Source organism: Scophthalmus maximus, chromosome 1, assembly GCF_022379125.1.
Source record: "Scophthalmus maximus strain ysfricsl-2021 chromosome 1, ASM2237912v1, whole genome shotgun sequence".
In the NCBI taxonomy this organism is placed as follows: domain Eukaryota; kingdom Metazoa; phylum Chordata; class Actinopteri; order Pleuronectiformes; family Scophthalmidae; genus Scophthalmus; species Scophthalmus maximus.
Genome location: NC_061515.1, coordinates 13,158,420 through 13,183,083, shown reverse-complemented (window position 1 = coordinate 13,183,083; position 24,664 = coordinate 13,158,420). Strand labels below are relative to the sequence as shown.

The 24,664-nt window shown below is 41.9% G+C and overlaps 3 protein-coding genes across 5 annotated transcripts; all 3 read right to left on the bottom strand.

Annotated features, from left to right (window-relative positions):
- Positions 1 to 1,554: 1,554 nt before the first annotated feature.
- Positions 1,555 to 12,383, bottom strand: sphk2 (sphingosine kinase 2). 2 transcript variants are annotated; one of them, XM_035626392.2, is made up of 8 exons: positions 12,249 to 12,383; positions 9,008 to 10,524; positions 6,702 to 6,851; positions 6,503 to 6,597; positions 6,264 to 6,379; positions 5,564 to 5,767; positions 3,833 to 5,423; positions 1,555 to 3,553 (listed from the first exon to the last, which is right to left on the bottom strand). In XM_035626392.2, the coding sequence occupies exons 2-8, from the start codon at positions 9,468 to 9,470 to the stop codon at positions 3,491 to 3,493; spliced, it is 2,682 nt and encodes an 893-aa protein (XP_035482285.1). In that variant the 5' UTR covers positions 9,471 to 10,524; positions 12,249 to 12,383; the 3' UTR covers positions 1,555 to 3,490. The 2 variants fall into 2 exon arrangements, with proteins under 2 accessions (XP_035482285.1, XP_047192130.1); XM_047336174.1 differs by lacking the exon at positions 12,249 to 12,383 and adding an exon at positions 12,040 to 12,242.
- A 270-nt stretch (positions 12,384 to 12,653) lies between these two features.
- Positions 12,654 to 16,468, bottom strand: rpl18 (ribosomal protein L18). The gene is made up of 7 exons (XM_035626406.1): positions 16,343 to 16,468; positions 15,622 to 15,708; positions 15,387 to 15,494; positions 14,705 to 14,803; positions 14,454 to 14,577; positions 14,249 to 14,318; positions 12,654 to 12,786 (listed from the first exon to the last, which is right to left on the bottom strand). Exons 1-7 carry the CDS (start codon positions 16,436 to 16,438, stop codon positions 12,711 to 12,713), a joined length of 660 nt encoding a protein of 219 aa, XP_035482299.1. The 5' UTR covers positions 16,439 to 16,468; the 3' UTR covers positions 12,654 to 12,710.
- Positions 16,469 to 17,398: 930 nt separating this feature from the next.
- si:ch211-120k19.1 (uncharacterized protein LOC563199 homolog) lies at positions 17,399 to 20,050 on the bottom strand. 2 transcript variants are annotated; one of them, XM_035626427.2, is made up of 7 exons: positions 19,959 to 20,050; positions 19,570 to 19,638; positions 19,442 to 19,469; positions 18,910 to 19,253; positions 18,292 to 18,362; positions 18,066 to 18,095; positions 17,399 to 17,918 (listed from the first exon to the last, which is right to left on the bottom strand). In XM_035626427.2, the coding sequence occupies exons 4-7, from the start codon at positions 19,241 to 19,243 to the stop codon at positions 17,805 to 17,807; spliced, it is 549 nt and encodes a 182-aa protein (XP_035482320.1). In that variant the 5' UTR covers positions 19,244 to 19,253; positions 19,442 to 19,469; positions 19,570 to 19,638; positions 19,959 to 20,050; the 3' UTR covers positions 17,399 to 17,804. The 2 variants fall into 2 exon arrangements, with proteins under 2 accessions (XP_035482320.1, XP_035482312.1); XM_035626419.2 differs by having other exon boundaries at positions 19,442 to 19,638.
- Between the last annotated feature and the right edge of the window lie 4,614 nt (positions 20,051 to 24,664).

Genomic DNA, 24,664 nt, shown 5'->3' with positions numbered 1-24,664 from the left:
TTTTTAGCACTTAAAATGATGTCTCATTCATAAAAGTTAATTCTGAGCTAAGACAGTTTCATCCCAAGGTGAATTTAGTAGCTATTGATGGTTTTGGAGCTAATGTTTCTAAGGTCTATGGAATTTTTTATGTTAACCCATTGGTTTAAACTTCCTTATTGTTTTATATCTGTTGTACTGAACTATACCTCCAATGTCCAAAAAATGGAAATATGGAAGATGAGAGATATTTACAACAAGTGTAGCAATGCAAATCAAGTCAAATATACATTTATAATATGTAATGTTATAATTATAAATCACATGAGTAGGCCTCCATAGTCAATATGTGGAACATTTAAGACTGGGTTTCTGTATCCATGTTAACTTTTGGGGGACCCCTCCATATAAGGGGCATCTCATGCTTCACCTCTCCCCCTCTTGCTGTTCTCCATGGGAGAGGTACAAGCCTCTCCGTTATAACATTTGTACTTTTTTTGATATCTCAAAGTCATTTGAATGACAATTTTTTTGTAATTTAATTCCTGTAGGGGTTTTTATGAATTCAACTGACCAGAAAATAAATTTATTTGCCTCTCTTTGTCAGATTATAAACAGAGATCACCTCAAAAGATATTCATGGTCTAGGCCTTTTCATCATATCAAAACGTACACAACGCTAGATTCCACCAGTTATACTAACATGATCATACTGTTGTGTATTTATCTATTAGTGTACTTTAATATTGTATTCAAGGGTCTTTCGGGTTTGTTGGTTTGCTTATACTCAGGAATTTGATCCTCACTGAGGCCACACAAAACAAAAATGTATTCACATACAATTTTGTTAAACTACTTTTGTTAAAAGATTTGTCCTAATGGAGTTTGTGTAATATAAAACAAATTTCCAGATTTCATTAATTTACTTGAGTGAGACAGTAAAACTGCTTGTGTGAAGAAGGGCCCCGGGGAGGAATGAATTTCAATAATTTACCTTTTTTTTAACAGTTACTTATCTCCTTTGTTAGTGTACCATTATTGATTGGTTTTATTCTCTATGGGTAGAATTTCAAAAAATGTCATTAGATATTAAAAGAATGTTGTAACTTTCCTCCCTTCATATCACATGAACCCTTCTGACTGTTATCTATAAAAGACAAGAGACATTGCTGTGATGAAGGACAAAATTAAAGTAAATTGGCCCAGACAATCTGATCAAGTTACATTTATTCAATACCATTTACAACTATTGTTATAAATGTACTATGACTGTACATTGTATATTTATGTATTTCTTATTATTTTAGTAATAATTACAAGTTCATTACAGGCAGTCCACTACAGACATCTTCATTGCATTATCAACCGAGGAGACATACTCCGACGCCATAACTAGTCTTTAAACGTCAAGAGTGAACATTTTGGCAAATCTCTATTCAAAGTGTATGGTTTCCTCTATCAGGTTACAAGCCTTACACTGAAAATGTTGCACTCACATTCTGTAGTTGTGTAGTTGTGGTAGACTAGCTGCATTGTGCATTCAAAGGGGAAAATGGAAGAAGAAAAATGACAGCATGGTGAGCAAAGAGTTTTACTCCACTTTTCTGCAGTCAGGTTTGAACATGATCAACAGCCGGAATTTACAGGCTTATCATACAAAGGCATTCATTTGTCCAGGCATGACCAAGAGACACAGTATGTTGATGATGACCCAGAGGGGTCGACACATGATCTTACTGATTGAAACACTGCACATGCTAATGATTTGTCCTTTGTCCAGATCGAGTATATCAGCAGGTTTTATTATAACAATTGATTTCTAAAACACCACAATTCCTAGTCGGGCTCCAAGATCTGGTGTTTTATTACACTTAGGACATTATTATTTGGAAGCACTCATGTTCTCAAGATCTTTTCAAGTTAAAAACCAATCTATCACATTTGTTTAACAGATTGGCTAATTCCTCCATCTGATTTCTCGCCTGATACAAAGTCTGATCCAACAACACAAAGCTGCTGGGTTTTATAGTTTCCTTGTTTGGCTGTAGCAGGATTTTAGAGTCTTAATTATTTTGTAATTAGCCAGTTCGACCTTTCCAAAGCTACAAGTGTTCAAACTGAAAAATGTAATCAATTTCAGCCTAAGAATGTAACTAACTAATTATAATGGTATCTGGACTAGGCCACTAGTGCATCCATTTTACAGAACAAAACATTGTATCTGACTCTGCATTACTAAATCTTACTGTGCATTCTAGTGTTGTGATTTTCGGTACTTCTCCAGCTCCAGTTATTGTGCAAAAGAACTGCACTACATGCTAATTAACAGAGGCACGTAATGTCCTCTGGTTACACTTCCGAAGACGACTACTCAGAAATTGTGATATATTGTCGACATGAAACAGTGAGGAGGGCTAATGGCTGTAATTCTGAAAGAGTTCTTTACAATGAACAGTCTAAAACCAGTGACAAAGAAGCTTTGTAAGACATTTTTATGTTCAATGCGCTGCAGTTTGATATCACTGACATCATCATTGTGCACCCACTGCCTAATAAAAACAGGAAGCTGATGTAAAATATCAGCAATTGTCACCGTTCAACGGTTCCATTGCTCCTATTCGTGTAATATAAAGCATGATATCGCTCCTCGACTTCAACTCACTTGAATGAACAAAACAGTCATTAAAGTGAACTTTGATCCACACGTTATACATGGATGCTTAAAACAGAGAGTAGCATTCTCACACATAATGGTAGGTAGATTGGTCTACCAGTATGTCTCAGAATATAAGCATAGCATTAGGTAGAGGACGGATACTCTGATGGGTGGATAGAGATTAAGAAGCTTTAGGAGTCTTATATAAGTTAGAAAGGGCAAAGGTACAACAGTACTGTCCAGGGTCAGATAAGGCATTCCTTTCAGGGACAGACGTTTTTATATTCATATTTTTGAAAGATTTGGGGGTTAGTGTTGAAGTTGGAGGGTTGGGGATAATTTATAGGGGGAGTAGGACCAAGCAAATCTCATTTCTTTACAGATTTTCATGTTTTAGAAGAACTTTCTCTGATTTTAATCTGATTCCTGTCCGTCTCAAAATAAGGCAAAAAGCAGGTAGTGCTTATCTGCATGCATACGAATATGTATACATCCAACACATGCACTATCTGCACAAAAAATCCCATCAACATTCAATTGTTCTTCCCTCGTATTATTCCAGTCTGTGCAGTTTTCATGCTTCTCAGCGGACGCTGAGCGTAATCCAACAGCTGTGCAATGAGGCGCATTTTCATCCATTTTCAAATTTGCTATTAATCCCTGCAGTCATGCTCCAATGACGTGTGGCTCTGTGGGTTATCCCTTCATCAAATCCCAGAAAAGCAGTTTCTGCAATCTAGGCTATTTTAAGTCTCTCAGATGCCCCCCGCCTCTCTCTCTCTCTCTGAGTATGGATGGCAACAGAGATTACGTAATTCAGCAGAGTATCTGTCAATCAATTTGACCAACTCCTGATTAGAATCTGGTAATCTGTACACCAGAGTCACCAACAATGAGACGGGCCATGGAAGGGTGAACCTGTAAGATATTGACGGAACAGAAGAGAAAAAAACGTTATTACCCTCGATAACTCTAACAGTAATTAACACCCCAGTGACTTCAGTGAGTGATTTTTGACTGACTGCAATCAAAATACCATTAATGGCACAGCCGTGTAAGGCATATTAGTTCAATGAGCATGTGATTTAAGTATGGATAGTGTAAATCACATGAATAACTAAGTGTCACACCCCATCTGATCATCTACAATTAGTACACAAAGATAACACCACTTCAGTACAGAGCACGATTTCTGACCTGTGCTTGAAGCGGCCCGTAGGGCACCAGCTCTCCATCCACAGTGAGGGTCCCTCGTGTAGACAGAGGCTGTAGCCTGAAGGCCCTGCAGCTGACATGGCTCACATACGGTGAGTTGACGGAGTGGTGGGTTCCCCTCTCCATGGCAAAGAACAATCTCAGTAGAGTGGCTCTGGAGATCCCTGCCCGCACAAAGGTCAGGTGGATCAGCCCATCGTCAAACCTGGCCTGAGGTGCAGCATGGAGGTCAGCCCCGAGGTGGGACTGATAAAGGGCAAGGACTAGGACAAAGTCCCCTTCAATGGTGACCCAGTCTCTGGTGGGGAGGGGTTGGTCGAGGGGGGGTAACAAGTCATCCCTTGGGAGATTTAAAGGCAGTGAAAAAAAAGGACGGTTCCTAAGGGGTCCTGCTGGCTCAGCAATGTCAAAGTTAAAAGAAGAGGACGGTGTGCGTAGAGAGGGCGAGGGTGAGGAGGAGTTTGGCGTGTTCGGACGGGGGACAAGGTAGGATGAGGAGTGTGGAGAGGCACAAGATGGGGAAGAGGGCGGTGTGGGAGAAAGAGACAAAGAGAGGGAGGGGAGTTTAGGGGGGAGGGAGTTTGAGTGGGAGTGCTGGAGGAGGGAAAGAGGCCTCGGCCTGGAGGCGTTCTGGTTTTGGTCCAGTGTCTTGGGTTTGTAAGAGAATGGGGAGTGACGAAAGGGAGAGGAGATGGTGAGAGATCGCTCACGAGCAACGTCAAGTGGGTAGGGTTCTTTCTGGTAGTAGCTTCCGTTGAGGTCCACGTCCTCCAGCCCATATGAGGTTCCAGAATCTGCATCTTCCCCCTGACTGAGAGGCTGGTTAAAGAGAGTGTTGGCTATCTGGCTCGAAGGAGCCGAATTCTTTCGTAGTGACTGTCTGCCCTTCTGAATACTGTCTTGGTAAGTGAAACAACCCTCTGGATCTTCATCTGCCTCTCGCCCCATGTCTACCCTGTTGCTCTCTCCCAGCTCTCTTGCATGCAACACTCCCTCCCCCACTACAGAACCGCCACTGCTTTCCCCATCCTTCCCCCTATCATCCATCTCACTGGAGTCTTTCTCAGCTCTTCCCTCCTCTTCCCTTTCATCCTTGATCCCTGGCAGCCTTTGTTCCCCTCCCATATTGCATCCATCCCTTTCATTTGATTCTGAACTTGTCCCTGACCTCTCTTCTTCTGCTTCCATCTCCATCTGCCCCTCCCTCTCTCTGTCCTCTGCCAAGCTGCTGGCCCTCACCACACCAGATCCTCCTCCCCTGGCCCTCTCTCTTCTCCTCTCCCTTTCTCTCTGCCTCTCCTCTTTTTCCCTCTCTCCCTCACCCATACGCAGGCTTCTCTGTTCGCTGATGCCCATGTCAGAGCAGGTGCGATGAATGGGCGTTTGGCAAAAGCCCTCAAGACCTTCTGTTATACTGCGGGAGAACGACCTCCTTGGCAGAGGAGGTGTGGTATCTGGTGATGTGGTGACAAGAGAGGGCGGCAGGTAGGAAAGACGACCCTTGTAGGACCGCAGGGAAGCTATGCGCACCAGGGTGCCGAGGGTGAAGCGGGCTGAGCCCAGGCCACGATACCTGTAATAAGGAAAGACTTCTTGTTAGGCTATTTGTAGTATGTCATAATTATAATATAATGAACAGGAGAATTAAAGTCATGCTTAGATGAACAAAGCCAACAGTGGATGTTCTTGGATTAAAAGCAATCAAAAGCCCACCTCTCACTCTCTATGTCCACATCAGATACAAAGCCCCAGGCAACAGAAAGGAAAGAAAACAGTCTTTTGGGTGCTGCAGTACGACTGTTGTTGGAGGGAGCAGGGCTTGTTGTCACGGAGACCAGGTCCATGGGTCTGACACCGCCTCGACAGAGCAAAAAGCAGCAGTTCAAAAGGAGAGGCTCCCGAAGGCACATGTCATACCTGACATACAAAGACAAAACCTCATGTGAGCCAAGATAAAGATAGAGCTGTACAAACAATGGTGATATAATATCTTGGTTTAGATAAACAAGTGACGACAAAATCATCATTGTGTTCTCTTGGTTCCAAGAAAAGACATAACAATAACAACATAATAATCTGATTTTGTTTTATCGAATAAATGCATGTACCCATGATTTTTGAACCCCTATCTAATCTATTCTGTTTCAGGGGTGGGGTATACAACAAAGGTTGACTCAAAACCTTATTAAGTGAGGTGTTTTGTGGTGTGCAATACCTTTTATCTTGACAGCACAGATTATGAAAAAAACACACAATCTAAGACAACATCAGATCAAATATTTTGTTACAAAAATGCAGAGAGGGATGACAATCCTCGACCGCACTTCTTGCTTTGTCTAAGTCTACACTTTTCAGTTGGCCTGTAAGAAGTTGTTCAACTGAAAAACAAGCATGAATGAGATACAACGCGTACCCTGCATGGTGGTTGACGGAGCCAGCCAGTGCATTCCCCGAGCCACAGGGCAGAATGCTGACAGGGATTTTTATTGCTAGTTCCCAGTCAGGACGCTCCATCAGCCCATTAATGACCTACAGGAACACGACACAGAAATTTCAGAAAATCATAGTGATGGACACCATTTAAACTACTTCCCCCATGAACATACCCCTAAATTCCACCATGTTTAGCTCTCAAACAAAAGCATTACACACCTCGTGCAGCAGGCCATCTCCAGAAACAATGACGATGCCATCCCACTCAGGGAGCGATATCTCTCTGATTAGCTCCCTCGCATGGTTCTGACGCTCTGAGACAAATCAGGAAAAAAACAATGAATCATGTAAAACCTGTTATGTTTAATGTAAATGTAGTATTTGCCTCGGGAGGCTGCCTTTGGCTGTGATGGGTTACCTGTCTGAATAAGGTTGTAGCTGATGTTCGCCTCTCTGATCATTGGCAGGATGTGGGTCTGACACCACTGCATTGCCTGGCCCCTCCCACTGAAGGGATTGACCAGTAACAGTAGTCGCCTGGGACGAGGTAGCAGACTTCTTGAAAATTCTTGGTGAAAAAAGAAGGGAGAGCAAGAGTGAGTTAAAACAAAGAAAGGAACTAGAGGTTCACTGCACGTTCAAAGCCAGCCAACTGGGAAGTGAGCTAAGCTGTCATTGCACTGTGTTGCCCAACCCCTTTGAGTGCATTCAACTATTTGAGCCTCTTTTATTTCCCCTCAAAGGGTTTACTTCACACTGCTACTGCTCAATCTATTAATCATTTTATATGCATATGCAAGGAGACATTAAGCCTTCAGAATATAGGAATAGATGAAACCCAAAATAGTAGTTGTGTGCAGAGGTTAATCATTTATTATCCATCCAAGCAATAAAACAAGACACTGTACTCCTCTACTGTCTGATCAGCCCAGGTATGGAGCTTGAAAAATCATCTGGATTCAGCCCTAAAACCAACTTGATATTTTATATAAAGTATGTCAATGGTGTAGGGAAGGAGATGACACAAATGTGCTCTCAGCTAATCCTGGATTGTTCATCTAACTCTACTCTAAAGCAAAGCAACAGAAAACCCAACTACCCACAGCTACAATGTGCATAAGCATAAAAATTCACAAAATCACAACAACAAGTGGTTCTGAAATGGAGCCATTATGTAAGAGAACGGAAACAGAAAAACTAGAAAGAATGAAGTCTTAGTGATGACAGTGAGTGAAAGAAAAACAAGGGGTCAAACAGAGTTCTGGCAAAACTGAAGAACATAAGGTGAAATGAAGTATAATGAGACAAGAGCAGCCTGGACACAAACAGAGGATGGGGGGAAATTAAAATGACAGCGATGTGGCAGGTAAAGACTAAAGAAAACAAACAATAGAATGATTAAAGAAAATTAAGGGTTACAGTTAAAAGAGGAGGAAGGAGACAGGAAAAGACTGGAGATGCTGGCTAGGTAGATGCGCGGCCAAGCAACACACAAAAAACAAAGGTAAACACTGAGTGGGACCTTTCTCTCTGTTTGACTCTAGAGTCTGAGGGATACGGTGCTTGGGAAGGGGCGGGAAGCTGCAGAGGCCCCACCCTCTCTGTTTCTACGTTTGACAGTGAATGATACAGACCATGTGTGCCGGACAGATAAGGGCGATGAAAGAAAGAGGAGAAGGGATAAATGAAAGAAAAAAAAAAAAAGATGGAGTCATGTGACACAAACAAAATAAATCCAAACTTAATGCTATTCATAATAAATCTCACACCCTCTTGTGGTGTATTATTGAACCCCCCCCCCTTTTTTTTAGATAAACCCAAAAATGATCAACTATTCTCGAGAACCATTTTTGCCCTCAGTGGCAAAATGTGTAAACTGCACTTACAGAACGGTCTTGGGTCACCGCGACATTATGCCAAACTTAGCAAGCATTTACAAAGGAGGCATTAATCAAGACGGCAACAGGTAACATTGTGTGGTTTCTTGTTTCTTTCTTGGTAGTAAACAACAGGAATTCAAGACTTGACAGACAAAGTGAGCTACAGTAAAGGCTGTAAACAATGTTATCGTCTGTAAATTATCACAGCGCCTCTTTCAACACAGCCATTCACAACGACTCTGCACTTTCTCAATGAGCAAGGTCCCTTACTAACAGTAAAGCAAACCCAGGGGTTTAGGGTTGTAAATGGAAACATTTAAAAAAACACTTAGTTGATCAAAAGAAAAGCAATCATCTATTTTGAATACTGTTTAAGTATATTTCAAGATAAATACCAAATTAATTTGGCCTTTCACTGTTTTTATATTGATGTATCAATAACACAAAATACAATCAATATAAAATATACATAAGTCGTTTGACATCAGTTGACATTTTTCAAAATGTTCTAATGTTTTGGAGAACAAATGCTGATTTGCTTAATTGCAGACAACAAGCAGATTCCTCTGATCTCAAAATAATTATTAGTTTGAATCCTAGAGTTTACACATGATCTATTTTTTTTCAAGTTGTCACTGCAAGTTGATTTCCCTGAAATACTCAGATGAAATCAAACTGGTAGTTGCCTGAAATATCAGCAAATGCACTCAATCTTAAAACGACATGTACTACCACAACTACTGTGAGGTATAATACACACATTGGGTAGTTGATGGGCTACAACAAATATGGTCTAATATCGCCAAAATTGTAGAAACAAGCCTCTGGTGAAAGCCACACTCACCTGTGTCAGCAGTGACGGTCACACCTCTGAGGAGACACTGCAGAGCAGCCGACCACCTCTCAGCTTCAGGCCTGCTCTCTGCCAGGTAGGCCCTCACCTGCCTGCGCCGGGACACCCCTTTCCGTCGTTTCCCTGGCGGGTACCAGTACAGCACCAGGAGAGGGGGTGCAGGGGCGCGAGGGCAGCTGCACCCCACCAGCTCTGATAAAGGCAGCAGGAGACGGGCTTCCTTCCCCGACCTTGGTGACAAGCGCTGGATGTGTATGTGGGTGTGCGTGAGGGTCAAGGCATAGTTGGAGGCCGGAGCCAGAGTAAGGGAGGAAGCAGGGGAGAGTCCGCCTGGACCACCAGGGCTGTTGGGGCAGCTGTTATTGTTGCTGTTACTGCCTGATCCCCAGCTCGCAAACTGGCCATGAAGGAGGGCTTCTGCTGGAGAGAGTGAAGAGGGCTCTGGTGATCGCATCTTCACAGCTGAAGTGGACGGGGTTAATGAGGAAAAATTACATCTAGCAAGTTTATAGAAAGTGTTTTCTATAGTTAGGGGTGAAATTTGGCAACTCTCCAAGATTTGCAGAGAAAATCAAAGGGTAATTGAAAGTTTGTCAGACAACTTTGTCCCTGAAATCGCCACAAAATCATTCTTCCTCTTCAGTGCTTGAATTCAACAAAGTCCCAAAAAAATTCCTGTTCCTGTGTGTCCATTTCAGTAGTATGTCTTCATTAGAAAAGAAAAAAGAACTTCATCCAGTTCAAAGGTTTTTCTGTTTACTGTATATATCCAGTGAAGACAGGTACTGCTTATGTCTTTGTGTCAAAGTTACAAAGAGCCATAAGCTTCCAGTTTGCTGCCAGTTAAAAAGTGAATAGGCAACACTTGAACACATTCAAAGACAACAGGACGTAATATTGAATTTCCACTTCTAGGTCAGTCTTTGTTTTTCACAAAGATTGCATATGTAAAAAAAATAAGTTTACAACACAAATGAATTCCGCCAATTGTGAAAACCATTCAAGGGAGCTTAGCAGCTAATCAACATTAAAAATAAGTTTAAATAATTATTAGAGACTTACTGAAAAACGAATCAATTAAGCATGAATAAGACAAACAAACAGGCCTGGTTTAGACAATGAGGCTACAACAATTAAGTTAAATTAAATTAACGCACAAGTGAAAAATTGTGTATGTAAGTATGTTGCCTGGTAAGTGCGGTCTGAAATGTAATTAATGCCATAAAGATGATTAGTTGGGCTATTCCAAGACCCTTGAAACCTCTATGGCTATCTCCACTGGACAGTAGTGTGATACATTTAAGTTTCATTTCAAATGCTACTGCATTATTTCAGTATCTGTTTTGCACAAGAGGAGGGTGAACACAAGGTAAGAAAGATGGAGACTGAACAAACGAAAAATCAAAAACACAAACAAAACAAAAACACAAACAAGGAGACGGCTCCAGGTGGATGCTTGGTTTATGTCATCAGTCAAGCCTCACGTTCCCTCCCAAAGATCCTGGTTCCTGTGTGAGGACAAAGGAGGACAACAGTCCATTTTAAAAGTATGTGTGTGTGTGGGGGGGAGCAACAATAGCCAAGCTTTAATGTGACAGTGATCCATCCAACTTCATGCAGGCGGTTAAGAGATTTACATTAAAAATGAAGCACAATAAACTGTAAAAATTGAAAAATTTGTGGTTCCACTTGACTTGGATTTCACCGTGCAAATGTGAAAACTACATTCAAGTGGCCGGTTTTCACAATGAGAAGAGAATAAGCACAGAGAAGGACTGCCACGATAAGAGACCAGTTACAGGGTGAAGCAACACAAGCTCCATCGTGCCCTTTGACCTTAGGTGCGCCTTTGCTGTAGCACATAATGACTCAGAGTCTCACATCCTCAACTGACTTGCTGAGACACGACATAATTTCGGACGGAACGTCGCATGAGAATGACCACAATGGGTTAGTATTCATATTCAGGGTTTTTATCAGACAGGAGTTGAGGACAGTGTCTCTTTCACAGTTTGAATCTGGGATTTAGATTTCGCAAAATTGCTGACCTGAACGTTACTGGATTTTAGGTTCAGCAGTGTGCATTGGCATGAATCAGTCTCACTTAATCGCCGTTGGCAAGAAATAATTAAGCTCATGCGTATGGTTAAAAGAAGAGAAATGTAATGACCATTTTCTATAGAAACCCATGCATCACAATGAAGTGACTCTTTAGTGGGATTATATAATTCCTAATCTAATCTCAATGGATGAGAGGTAACAGCAGTGTCAGCAGGATCCAGCTCATTACTTTGACTTTAGTACGTCAAAGTAAAACGACTGGACTGTCGGGCCCCAGTGTCCCATTGTGGTTCACCATGACACGGCAGAGCCTAGCTGAATAAAGTGGTCACATCTCTCTTTCAAGTCTTGTAAAAGACAGGAAACGCGGTGCAAGCTGCGGTGCGCACAGAATCAATACTTGGCTGATGTCCCGTCCTGATAAAAGACAGAAAAAGACCTCGGCGATGCCCATTGTTGCACCTTACGTCCTTGAGCCGCAGGGCGGGGGCAGAAGTAATAATACCAGCAGGCTCATTCTGTCTGCCGCAACAATGAGGCTGTTGTTGATGGACTTCGGGGTATTTTGAGCCATTTTCCAGTCGCCTTTCGTACGTCGCGCTCGGCAGCGCGGAACTCTCGACACAGAGCTCGTCGTCTCGGAGCCCCGGGGGTTCGACCACACGTTAGCTCGCCGCTTGACAGGCGGCGAGCTAACGTGTGGCGACGGAGCTGTCGAGCCCGCGGACGCTTCCATGAACGATGTCGCGTTGACGTTGTTGAGAGAGGAGATGAGTTTACAGTCGCAGGGCGACGACGCCAGTCAACGTGCGGTAGCGCACGACAGCTCGTCGTCTAATACGATGCTGGTTGACACAGCTCTTGCAGTTAGCCGGGGCTAGCGGCGGGCTAGTCAACACGTAGACCACAAGCTCATGCAAACGGACACAACGAGGAATGATTAATGAAACATTTGGCCTCACCGTGGGTTCAACGAGAGGCTTCCGTCGGACATGTTCGCGTCTCGGTTCTCTGCTTGAACGAGGTTCACAAGTTAGCTAACGTCCCCGTGCCCCTGCGCTAACGAGGCGAGAGGAGCGTCGAGTCGACAAGACAACTTTGTACTTTGTTATTGTGATCACGACGAGCTGCACTGATCCCATCGCACCAGAAGAAACAAAGCCCCAGTTACCTCATCTTGTCCCCCTCGAGACGAGATAGTCGCAGGCTGTGGAAGCGGCGCTCGGAGCAGGAAGTGTCTGGAGACGCAGGAGCAGCAGCTCTGAGCGGCGGAGAGGAAATCCAATGGCGATAAGGAAAACACAGCAACGCCCACCGACATTCTCCAATCATTGACAGACCACCACTTCCTGGACTACGCGTGTTTTTTTCCAGGCCCACTAACTTCAATTCTGATCAGAACATTTGTGAAGTCACAGTTACGTTCTTTCCTCTTACGTGTGGAAAAGAAGAAGTCTGTAAACAAAGAGGTTTGTCATGCCACATTACTCTGCAGCCATGTCATCCTCTGATGCAAGCAAAGGACCCCATGGTCTCAGTAGGCAGGAGAAGCTTTCCAAATCAAACAAGAGACAACTCATTTTGTACAGCCAATTTTTTATTCGTATCAGATTGCATGGAAAACAAAACGACACTAGTTCTTGTAGCCACGGCTGGCTCTGCGACCACGAGCTCTCTCGAACTTCCTGCCCTTGGAGCGGATGTAGGGCCTGGAGAAGAGAAAGAAGTTCAATATGAGATGATGGCATCACCAACCAAACATTCATGTGTTCATGTATATGTTTGAATCTCACATTTTTCTTCCCAACAACGCTGCCCTACAAATTATTACAACCCAAACCCTCCATCATTTCAGTGATTTTAGAGTTAAAAAAACCCAACAATATTTCTCCAGAGTGATACCTTATCATTCAGTTTGTTCATGTTTTTCAATCCTAACCATCATGTACAAAAAAAGGCAAGGTTGTTGTGTTAATTGACATTGAGTGTAGTATTAACAATCCACTCATTGCATTACTTAAATGATAAAGTAAAGAGCTGAAACAATTAACTTTTTTACACCTGAGCCTTTTCTTCTACAAAATCTTGATTACTTGATTCTACAGAATATCAATCTCTTTGCACAGGACATTTATTCATTTAGAGTTATAACATATAGTTGTATAAGAATTGTGTTAACACTATGTGAATTTCACTAAAACTAGTAATGCTCTGTATATTGACCAGAAAGACAACCTGCTTCTGCATAAAAACTAGATCAACAGTTATCAAGTGCTTGATACCTTCAAATATTAAAACTTTGAAAACAAGAGCCAACTGATATTTCTAATTCTTCTTTACCATAACCACAACATAGAGTTTGTGTATTACACCATCAACAACACTAAAGAGAGTTGGAGTTAGGGTTTCTTAGAAACTTTACTGTCTATTTTATTCCCCTTTATGAAAAAGAATGAATGAGATGAAGACAAAGAAAATGGACAGTGTTGGAGACAAAAGCAGTGTGCTGAACGAAACAATCTAAATTGTGATTTTTTTTTCCCCCTCCCAGTTTTGAGAAGAACTGTGGATAATATCTAGAATCAAACTAGTCTTTGGTTCAACAATTTGCACCATTTTAAACAACAAAGCAGTAAAGACACTGGCAAATAACAGTTAATCTCAAGTATCATGTCTCAAATCCCTCATTCCACAGCCTTGAATGGCACATATCCTTTTTTACGTAGAATGTGATCATCTCAGTTCTTTTCGTCATTTTCAAATTTTATCATATTCTTATATATATCTGTGCATAGCTGAGCAACAGCCACACTACTGAAGTCAAATCCTTTTGTGGCACCAGCTCCTCATGTGCCATGCTGCTAACTCAGAATTAATCGTTTTTCAAATGTCACACACTTAAGACCCCAGAATTTGGCCTATCAACAGTCACCTATTAGGTACACCAGGTGTAAATGTCAAGAAGTCATAATCTCGGATGATTAGCTTTAAAAGTGAATTTAAACGTCTTAAAAATTTGGTTTCATTCAATCTTCTACTCTGGCCTCTATGGTAGCAAGGCCTCAGACTGATCAAAGTACTGGAGCAATATTATCAATTGTTGACAATGACTTATTTAAACATTTTGTAATGCGTTTAACAACAGTACCAACACATCAACTGTACACGTACTTGGTGTGGCTGTGAGGGGTTCCGGGGGCTTTTCCAAAGTGTCTGTACACCTCTCTGCCTTTTCGGGGTCCTGGAACAAACATGTTACAGAGTGAGATTTTACAAATGTTACACCACAGACAAAGGGCAGAATATACTTGTTTGTGGAGCACCTGAACCTTAATGCAGCTACTTTAGCTTTTATATAAATAACGGATTTAGTTACCTGACAGCAACACTGTGCCCTGTCCTTTGGGGGAAGCCAAAGCCAGCTGGTCAAAGGTCATCACCTGACCGCCTGCCTTCAGGACTCTGCGGCGGGCACCATCGGTGACCCTCAGAGCGCAGATCTGTGGGACAACAAACAGGACATGAGGACTTTTGCAAGATTTCCAACAACATCACAATGCAGAGGATCACCCTGGACCGATGGAAATGTGTATGAGAGAAAAAAAATACAGTAAAAGGATTAGTTACCTTGAGCTTAGGGATATCCTGAATCCTGACATCATCAGTGACTGTTCCCACAACAACAGCAATTCTGTTCTCACGGCCAGGCATCCTCATCTTACGGATCTGAGGAAGGGGAAGCAGAGCCATAAGGTCAACCATCTCCTCACCATCAATTATAGACAATTATATAATCAAAATCTTCTGTTAAATGTGTCATCATGGACATGGTGATAGTGATAACAATTGAGTTTGATCCAGTTAATTTCTTTGATTCTTCACAATAAGGAGATAATTTGTGTTGAGGCAATCAAATGAGCCAAATAGGGAAACGTATTGACAATCCATTCCAGCTAATTCACTCATAGCTTTATCACACATCTCTGAACCAGCAGATGAGACCACATTCACACAACTGAGGATGCACTGATACAACTTGCACCACATTAAGCACCTATGAGATACCAGTCCTGACTTTTCCAAGTCTGTATACTGTTAAAAAATATATCTTTTAAAGCAGGATTAGGGATGCTGCAAGGCTGAAAACAAACTTGTAAGGGAACCAAGACTGAACAAATGTAACTGCAATCCAAAGCTTGCACGTCACTAATTTGCCATGACAGACTCAACTGACTACAACTGGCAGCAACAGTACCACTGACTAGTGAGATAAATCTGTGGTGAACGGGGTGTGAGAAACAAGCCGTACCAGGCGGGAGATGGAGATGGGAGGCCTGTTGGTCCTGCTCATGAAGAGCCTCCTCAGGACAACCTTGTTGAAGGGAGCATTAGCGCGACGGGCCAGGAACCTGTACAACTGTCAGAAAAGAGCAGGATGTTAGAAGGTTAACATGTGGATAGACTTGTCAGTATTGAATTCAGATAGCAACAAATAATGACTTATACAGGCCCTATTGCCCTGATAAGTTATGAAGGTGGTTTACCTTGACCAGGAGCCTCAGATAGATATCCTGGCTCTTTGGCTCCTTTCTGTGCACCTTACGGTCCTTGTTGTGCCTGATGTCGACTCCCTTGAAACGTGAACAAAAGCACACGAAACCCATAAGAAGTAATTCATGAACAAGCAGCTCTTTAGAAGAATTATCTTCATTGCTTTTTTTTTTTTTAAATAACTGACATCTTAAGTCCAGGCTACAGTGCGGAAGTTACTGTACACTACTTCGAAACTGACAAAAATAGGAAAATAACTTCTGTATGAACGGAATTGCTGTTGCTAGTGAAGCAGTTTAACAAGTAGCAGAGAGGAGTGTTCACACGTTGACGCTCCGCGGCTAGCTTGTTATGACAAACCGGACTGTAACAAACCTACTGTTCATGGATACGACCGAGTTTAACATTTAGGAACAGGCGTAAAAAAAACAGTTTGGGGTATGACAGCCATTCCGCAAACCTAAAACCAGTTCCAAAGCTATTTTCTGTCCAACGTCAAGGTGTAATGCGGGCACAGCGCTAATGTCGGCACCGGGCAGGGCAAGCTAACATCAACTACATGTTCAAATAGCACCAAATAGTGGCACGGCTGCCACGCAAATCATGTTTACAACCGATAACCGTTGTCATTACAAAGATAACATGTTTTAATTCACAGGATGATCGTGGATACTCGGCGAATCGTGTTTAAAGATTTCCACTAGCAGCACCTACCATCTTGGACTCAGAGGGAAAAGGGAAAAGGAAGAGCCGAGGTCTCGCGATAAACAATGCAGTGAAATCTCTGGGCCCTGATTGGCTCGTCAGCATGCGCTTCCTGCGGTCCAAAGTCAAAACACCTGTGAGGATTTAGGATGGCGCCTCCAGTGGAGGAAGCGGGGGGGACAGATGACGGCTACTACTGATTATCTACTGTATAATTTAGATTTATGTTGTACATTTGTACTCATCATATTATCATCTTATTATTATCTTAGCTAGGCTTCATATACATCAACATGAACAATTTTGCTGTAAGTATAATAGGCCTATGATAAAGCCATTCATTCTGTCTGAATGGGTGGATTTGTTTTATTGTATTATTCTTATTTTTCTTAAAAAATATATACAGTATACATTTATTTATGCGAAATTTTCTTTATTTCTTTGCTCTGCACTAGGGATGGGCAGAACGTTTCCCAATACAATACCAAAGTCTTCTCATGGCTGTAACATTTATATCTCAGTTGCCCTTGTACTTGTGAACCATCATGACCTCTTGGGTTTACCATTAAAACTATGAGAGTTTAATAACATGCATGTGAATAAGTCATTATTAGCTGCTTTTGGCAATAAAAAAACATCAAAATTGATATCGGTAATCGAAGACAAGGTATCACCCAGGATACTGTTCTGTTATTTTTGTTGTCTGGTCTGTACATCGTAGTGCCACTGCTCTACCTATAGTTATACGTTGTTGCCCAGATCTGTGATACCTGTGAGGTTTCTGCCTCTACCACAATATAATGGGAGTGGAGTCAATTTGCCTCCTGTGCACAAAACATTGACAGACTTTCTTATTCTTTCTTTTGAGCAACAATTTCACAATATCAGAATCAGAAATACATTTTTAATCCCAGGGGAATCTGGTACTCTGGTCCCTTAATGTTTATGAGCCTGATAGCTAATATTTAATTTCCATTCATTCATACCTTGTTCATTTATCTATATGTATTTATTGCAAATACAAATAATACAAAGTATCAGCAGTAGAAATAACAGTAAACAATATCTCACTAACCTTTATTTGAAGTAAATGTATGACAATACATGTATGATAATAAAAACAACAATCTTGTATGACTGAAACTGTTCAGTTTATTATGTTCTCTGCTGTTCTCTATGTCCTCAAAGGAAATTATATCACCAATAAGTGTATAAGTAGGATTTAACTCAGATACTGTTGCACCCTATTTTACATTTGCATACAGTATTCTTGTAGGGAAGTCGAAACAAGACAGAGAGCCACCACAAACCCACAGCAGTGGGCCAATCAGACGATTTTTCTGAAGTAGGAATTCAAGCTTCATAATTAAATCTCCTGACTCTGCAAATGAACAGCTCCCTTAAATAAGCCTAAGCTAATCGCATTATTTTTCCACAAAAACCTTGCACAATGGAGCTGAGGATCTTGGGTTTATTCGGGTTTGTGCTGTTGTCTGAGGTGGCACAGGAAGATTGTGAAAGTCAAAGCGATGCCTCCCAGAAACACTGTTCGTGCCACAGGGGGAACCAGGGCAAAATTCACAGCCTGAAATGAAGTGATGATGAAATGAAAGAGATTAATAGAAATGTGTAACACTGCATTTGTGTGTAGACGTTCTGTATGTGTGCATGGCTGTGAAGGGGTGTGTGCAGCAATAACGTTAATAATAACAATGATACATAAATATCTTACCTGCATTATTGACCAATATACCACTCCAGCCTAGATAGATAGATAGATATAGATAGATAGATAGATAGATAGAGATAGGTAGATAGATAGATAGATGGATAGATAGATAAATAGATAGATAGATAGATAGATAGATGGTTAGATAGATAGATAGATTTAGTACATAGCATTTTGGGAACATGTAGGCATTGTTCTTGGTCTAACAGGGACAATGTTTATCATATACCTTGTACGATGTCCAGAATTTGTGTCTCCAGTCTTCAAGTGGGTCCTCTCTGTTTTCTAATAAACTTAACCCTGAAAAGGCAGAGGTGGGCGGTGAATTATTTTACTGAGCCTTTGTTGGGTCCTTCATTAAAACTCTCTTCATCACAACATTTTTGATATGAACAGGAATTTACATTCAACTATTACACAAAGACACATTACACAAAGTGGGTCGTTTGTGAGTAACCAAGATATTTTTTGAGGGGGAACAGGTAGAAAGGGCAGTTACCTTGGCAATACACATCAGTGAGGACACCGACAGTCATTTGTGTTCGTTCAAGGAAACTATCCTGATAGTAACTGAGTCCAGCCACATCAAAAAGCCACAGTAGCTAAATGTTGACGAGTTTGATCTGAACCACAGTCAAAGTATGTCTCTGTGAAACAGCTATTTACATCAGACTTGTTTTATCTAAGTTGTAGAAGAAGGCTATGAGGGACTGACAGTAAAATCAAAAAGTTTGAGAAAATAGCATCACAACAGACCAGAACTCCTCAAATAAGACCCAAACAGAACCACATATTGTTATGAAGAATGAACCCAATTAGACTTAAATGGTCACTGTAACACACTCACCAATATAAAAGGCACTGATGGTGAGAGGAGCTGCAACCAGCTGATCCACCACGACTTTCCCTGCCACTGCCCTCACTCCACCCCCTGGCAGCATCCGCTCCAGCCACCTGAGCCAGTGGTAGTTGAAGTTGGCATGGAAACAGAAACCGACGGTCGCCACTCGTGTCGTCTGGCACCAGTCGATGCCAGTCGAACCCTCTGGTGAGGACCCTGCAGCACGCGTCCCACCCAGCACGCTCTGCTGTATCACGTCAGCCGAGGCAAACAGAGTCGTGTATCCCAGGACGTTACTGATGTAGGGGTGAGCCTTGAACAGAGCCCAGGTTCGGTTCATGATGAGAAATCTGATCAGAGAGAAAAATATAAGATGAATTGATTAAAAGCCACTGGGTGTCATAGGTTTTAAACTGACACTTTTTTCAGAAAGTGAAAGGTTTTACAATAAATATTCAAATAAAACTGAAGGCAATACAAATATCACTCACTAGTGGTGTTAATGTTTGAGTAATATCCAAACCACACTGAAACCTACCTTCCAGCATGGCTTTCCTCGCCTTCTCCTGCAATTTCAAAGACCAAAGAAACACACGCTGCTCTCTGATTGGTTCTGTTTGACGATGTGGGAGAGCTGAGGTGAAACTACAAGACAGGTTTTCTCACCGGGTCAAAGTTCTGCCACTGTTGCAGAGAATATGTGATAAGACCTTTATCAGCGCACTGGAGAGGAATCTGAGAAAATACCACATGTTAGGAATGATAAAGAAGTGACCAATTTAGCAATAATCTGCAGCTGACAATGGAGAAGTTGTGGAAAAGTAGACTGTCAAGCTACTGTTATTTTGAATTTGTGTACACATAGGCTGAAAAAACTGTCTAGATGTACACAAATAATTGACTGAAGTGCCATTCATATTGTAGATGAGCCCATTGCACATATTGTTTTCATGGCACAGTGTGATTTATTATAACTGTCATACCTTGTCATGTACATAAAAGTCACTCAGACTCATTTTGCCCTATGACTGTGCAGAACAGTAAATGCTACTTACCGCAGATTTTCCTGCCGAGTAAAGTGTTGAAGTTGAAACACACCAGAAAGTTGGTAGTTGCAGTTGCAGCTCTCTGGTCAGAGGCACACGTGGTGGCCCTATAAATAGATGCCACTCCTGCAGCAGTGCTCACCACCCATGAGGAACATGGTGTAAGATGCACAAAATCTCAATTTCATTAGAGTGAAGTCCAGTTGCAGAGTTTAAAAGGGCCAGAAATCAGTCTTATATCAAGTGCCCCAATAACATTTGAAACAAGAGCACTCAGAGAGCACCCCCCACCTATATGCTGTTTCACCCAAAACTTGCATTTCCATATCCGTCTGACCTACATATATGACTCGTGCAATTGTGAGCAGCCAATAATCATTAATCACATGGAGGCAAACCATAATTGTGTTATTTTTCTGGGACAATATGCATGCAACCATAATTGAAAAAAACTGAAAATGTTATTCCAAATAGCTGTGCTGTGATATAGGTAGTGTTGAGAAGACTACAACAACCTAAACCTACAACAGCACTTAACAACACGCTTTACCAGTCTCATCTGGTGTTTTAGATACATTATGCCTGCTTTATGTTGGGTAGTATTTGTAGCACTGTAACATGATGTTTGTAAATTTGAAAGCATTAAAAACAAAGCTTTGGCAAAAGTGAAGCAGATAACAAAGAACCATCTACACAGAAACACAAGTCTGCTGTATTTACAGTTGCTATTTTTGAACAACCCCGAGAAAAATGTAATGGGGAAGAATGTGGAAGAAAAGATTATAAAATGAATGTAAATGAAAATGAATTCCTCTCTGTCTGACATCAGCTTTGTGGAGAGGACAGCCTGTTCCCCCACCTGCTGCCATAGATATGTTAAATTCTGTACTTGGAAGGTGTGCTATTGAATTGCAAAGGTCAATTAAAGCCACTAGCAACCATCTTAGCTCTTCCCTCTGAGAATGTGATAATTAGGGCCAGAGTTTACGCTGATCAATTAAGGGCTTGTTAACCGCCTCAACCGGTGCGTTTGTGGCTCTCAGTATTTAACAAGCTGCCTTTAGTGCGGTGCACAATGGAGACGTGTGCCCACACTTCCAGGAGCGGTTGACTCCTCAGATAATTGCTTTTTTTTTCTTTTCAGATGCCTCTCATCGTATCTCACTTCCTCTCCCACAATCAATTTGTCAAGTTGGATTCCATTCATGTGGATGGAAAAAAAGGGATTTTGCGCATTTGCGTTGAGCGCTCATGTCACTTGACTTCATCTGTGCACACAGGCCAGAACAGACACACATCGCCACACCTCTCTCCCTGAAGCCGCTCGCCTGCTCAGTCCCCAGTGCATTTAGTAGGTTTATACACGGAAACAGCATCCCGAGGAGGAAAAGGTAAGACAGATTTTCTCTTGGTTTTTTGATGCAGCTGAATATAACACAAGACTAAACATAACAAACAACATTAACTGCATGTTTCTAATCGAGCAAATCTCTAATGTGACTGTAATTATAGGCCGTGGTGGGACAAAAGCTCAGACTCTTTGCATTGGTAAAGGAAGCAATAACATTAGTTTCTACAAGTAAAATCCTGCATTCAGAAGTAAAAGTTCTCAATTTTTAGGTGTAAATTTTATTTAAAAATTTTAAAAAGTATAACAAAATGTCATTGTGCAGAAATTGGCTCTTGTCACTGTTACCTCTTCGTATACTATTGGATCACTATTGTCATTGGTGTGTAAGCAGCATTTTATATTGCAGCTTGCTGAGGTGGAGCCAATTTTAACGTGTGCACTGTAATGTTGGGTAGACAAAAGTAGAATAGTGCACTGTATTTTATAATCTCAGCATAGCTTTGTATATGTGGGCTGCAGGTTAACTAAGCTCAGCTGTGAAATAAATGTGATTGAGTTAAAAAGTACAGCATTTCCCGAAGACAAGGAAGTAGCATAAAATGAAAGCACTCAAGTAAAGGTTAAGTAAAGTGCCTCAAAATTGTTTTCAAGCCCAATAGTTGAGTAAATATGATTGGTCTTTATGTCAATATCTTACTTAAAATTGGAGTTTTGCTGAGTTCACAGTTAACAAAAAACTATTGCTCAGGGACATGCCAGCACTTGTATTTGTCTCGTCTCACCTTTTCTATCCTTGTTTCTTAATTTTGGCTCTTAAACTGTCACACCCGCTCTCTTTTCAGCATGCGACCATCTATCACTGTAACTGTAGAGCCCGGGTTGGAGCAAGGGGTCCCTTGGGGTCGTGACCTCTACACATTTGTAACTTCAGCAGCGGGTCACATGATGAGGACCCTACAGAAACCACGGAAGAACAGGCCGTCCAAGCGGCAGGTCAACCACCGTCGCTTTCTGCACAACATGATTCAGAGGTGTGGAAGTCCAGCTACGTTTGCTCCTGACAGCATCCTCAGGCAGTGGTTCCCCAAATGGGGGTCAGTCCCAAAAACAATCCCCGAGGTTACCAGAGGATTATAGGGATAAAATAGGAAAAACAATTTCTGTTACACAGATAGTAGTTAATCAAATAGTTTATCTCTGCTTCTTTCCTATTCAATACTGGATACTTCAACCTAAAAGGGGTTGAGTAAAAAATCTGTTAAAAATTCAGAGAATTAATAATCAATAAATTCTCTAGGTTTTGCTTATATATTAGTGTATTAGAATATTTTGGGAAATGCATTTATTCTATTTCTTGTAAAAAATTTGATGGAAACTGATACTATTCATGTGTCTGGAAAGCTATAGCTTAGCTTAGCATAAGGCGGAACAGGGGGACGCAGCTAACCTGGCTCTGTCCAAAGTCAATAAAACCCACCTAAATTATGATCACTGTGATGTTGCCAGGCAACCAGCGGTGACCCTCAGAAATAGTCCTGTGTTCAACCCTCTGTAAAACCACAGTGTGTTGTGTATATACTGTGGTTTTTGTATGAATAGAATGTAATGTGTGTTTTTATCAAAATGTCAAAACCTTTGGGAGCCACTATCTCATGTTAAATTTAGAAAATAGCTGGTGTTCAAATGTTTCGTCTTTCTCTCTCGACAGAAAGTTTGCAGACATAGAGGCGGCAAACCATCGACTAGCATCTGCTCTTTGTTTTACGGATGAGCAGAAAACCTTATCGTCTTTGCAGTCGCAGAAGCCAGCGGCTGGTAGCCCCTCCCAGATTGGCCATTTACAAGATCCGGAGAAATGCAGTGTGCACCTAGGTGCTGTTGGCATCTCAACGTCTGGGACCGATGTCTCTTTTGACACACATCAAACTACAGGCACTGAAAAGAAGCAAACAGACTCGCAACAACTTTGGGAAGTGCATTCCAAATCACAGCCCGACACCTGCACCACAGCAAGAAACAACCAGGGCGAAGGGAGAAAGAAAAAGGGAAGTGGAAATGGAAAACTGGTTGAATTCATACCTATCACCTCCCCTGAAGGGACAGACCATCACCACAGGGCAGAGGTCTTTCATACTGAGCATTGTGACAACGATAGTCCACTGAAGTCAATCAACAACCTCTCAGAAGACACTCAAACCGCTCTGCGGAACGCAAGTTTTAACCAGTTTGGCCAGAATATGGACATATCTCCTCCCTTCTCTCCAGAGCTCTCTCCGCTGTCTCTTGACTCTTGTGACTTCTCGATCCAAATGTTCACCGACATCTCGACCTGCACACAGGCCGAGAAGAGCATCGCTGACATCGCAGGGAGTCCGTGGGCAGACATAATGGATCTGTTCAGCGTTGGCAACAAGGACTCGGGAGGCTGTCTGGATGTAGGCGCCTATCTTCAAAGTGTGTGTGCATGCCAGGGTGATGTGGGTCAGGAGCTCGGTGCAGATGATTTAAGATTTGCAAACCAGTCAGACAGTTTCACAGAAAAGATGTGCGAGGATCTACACAATGAGGGAGATGAGCACAGATATGAATTTGGATATAGTTGCCAAGGAGACCAGGGATTGACGATAAATCAGACTGCAGAGACACAATCCAACACTTTTCAAGCACCTCACGCTTCAAACGTCGCCCAAAACCAGGTCCACGCGTCCATCAGCTGTCACTACAACATGTCACACCTGCAGACACACCAGCAACCCGAGGATGTGAGCTCTTGTATGCTGGTGAATTGTGAAAAAAACATGTGTTTTACACCATTTGAGGGAGTTGCTCAGTCATTCTCCGCCCCGCTTCATAATCCTGAGCACCGTCCCATACCAACACCACCACAGGAGCACGACTGGCTGTTCCCTGATATCCTCAAGGAAAGGTCGTCACCCGACTGCTAGGAAAACTTATTTTTTCTTCCATTTTCTGCAGGTGTGTTATAGAATGTGTGAGAAAAATGAATCATGAATCAGGCTCCACAGTGATGACATGCCTGTGAATGGGCAAAATGTGGTGCTTCTCTTTTAATCACAACACAGGAACGTTATTCATAGTCCGCCTCTCATGTGGAACATGACTGTCATTTCTTCGTTGTAACAAATCTGTTTTGTTCTTTTTTGGACCAAACCTTCGATGTGGTTATTCGAGCTGTGTGTGTTAGTCTGTGGGTTGATGACGGTGTATGTCCCAAATATGAATTGTTACTGTTAAAGTGGTGTCAAATATCTAAAAAGGGAATCAAATGAATAAAAGCTGTGTGACAACTTTATGTTGTCTTGTTTTGTGTGTGGGATATTTTGTATCATGTAAGCATGTGTAC

Excerpts from the sequence above, each read along its gene's own strand:
- sphk2 (XM_035626392.2), bottom strand. The coding sequence starts at position 9,470 with ATGCGATCACCAGAGCCCTCTTCACTCTCTCCAGCAGAAGCCCTCCTT. Across the intron at positions 6,852-9,007 it reads GACCGTCACTGCTGACACAG|AATTTTCAAGAAGTCTGCTA; the intron begins GTGAGTGTGGCT and ends TTTTTCACCAAG. Across the intron at positions 6,598-6,701 it reads CTACAACCTTATTCAGACAG|AGCGTCAGAACCATGCGAGG; the intron begins GTAACCCATCAC and ends GATTTGTCTCAG.
- rpl18 (XM_035626406.1), bottom strand. The coding sequence starts at position 16,438 with ATGCTGACGAGCCAATCAGGGCCCAGAGATTTCACTGCATTGTTTATC. Across the intron at positions 15,709-16,342 it reads TTCCCTCTGAGTCCAAGATG|GGAGTCGACATCAGGCACAA; the intron begins GTAGGTGCTGCT and ends TCACGTTTCAAG. Across the intron at positions 15,495-15,621 it reads ATCTGAGGCTCCTGGTCAAG|TTGTACAGGTTCCTGGCCCG; the intron begins GTAAACCACCTT and ends CTTTTCTGACAG.
- si:ch211-120k19.1 (XM_035626419.2), bottom strand. The coding sequence starts at position 19,243 with ATGAACCGAACCTGGGCTCTGTTCAAGGCTCACCCCTACATCAGTAAC. Across the intron at positions 18,363-18,909 it reads CATCAGTGCCTTTTATATTG|GGTTAAGTTTATTAGAAAAC; the intron begins GTGAGTGTGTTA and ends CTGCCTTTTCAG. Across the intron at positions 18,096-18,291 it reads AATTCTGGACATCGTACAAG|GCTGGAGTGGTATATTGGTC; the intron begins GTATATGATAAA and ends CTATCTATCTAG.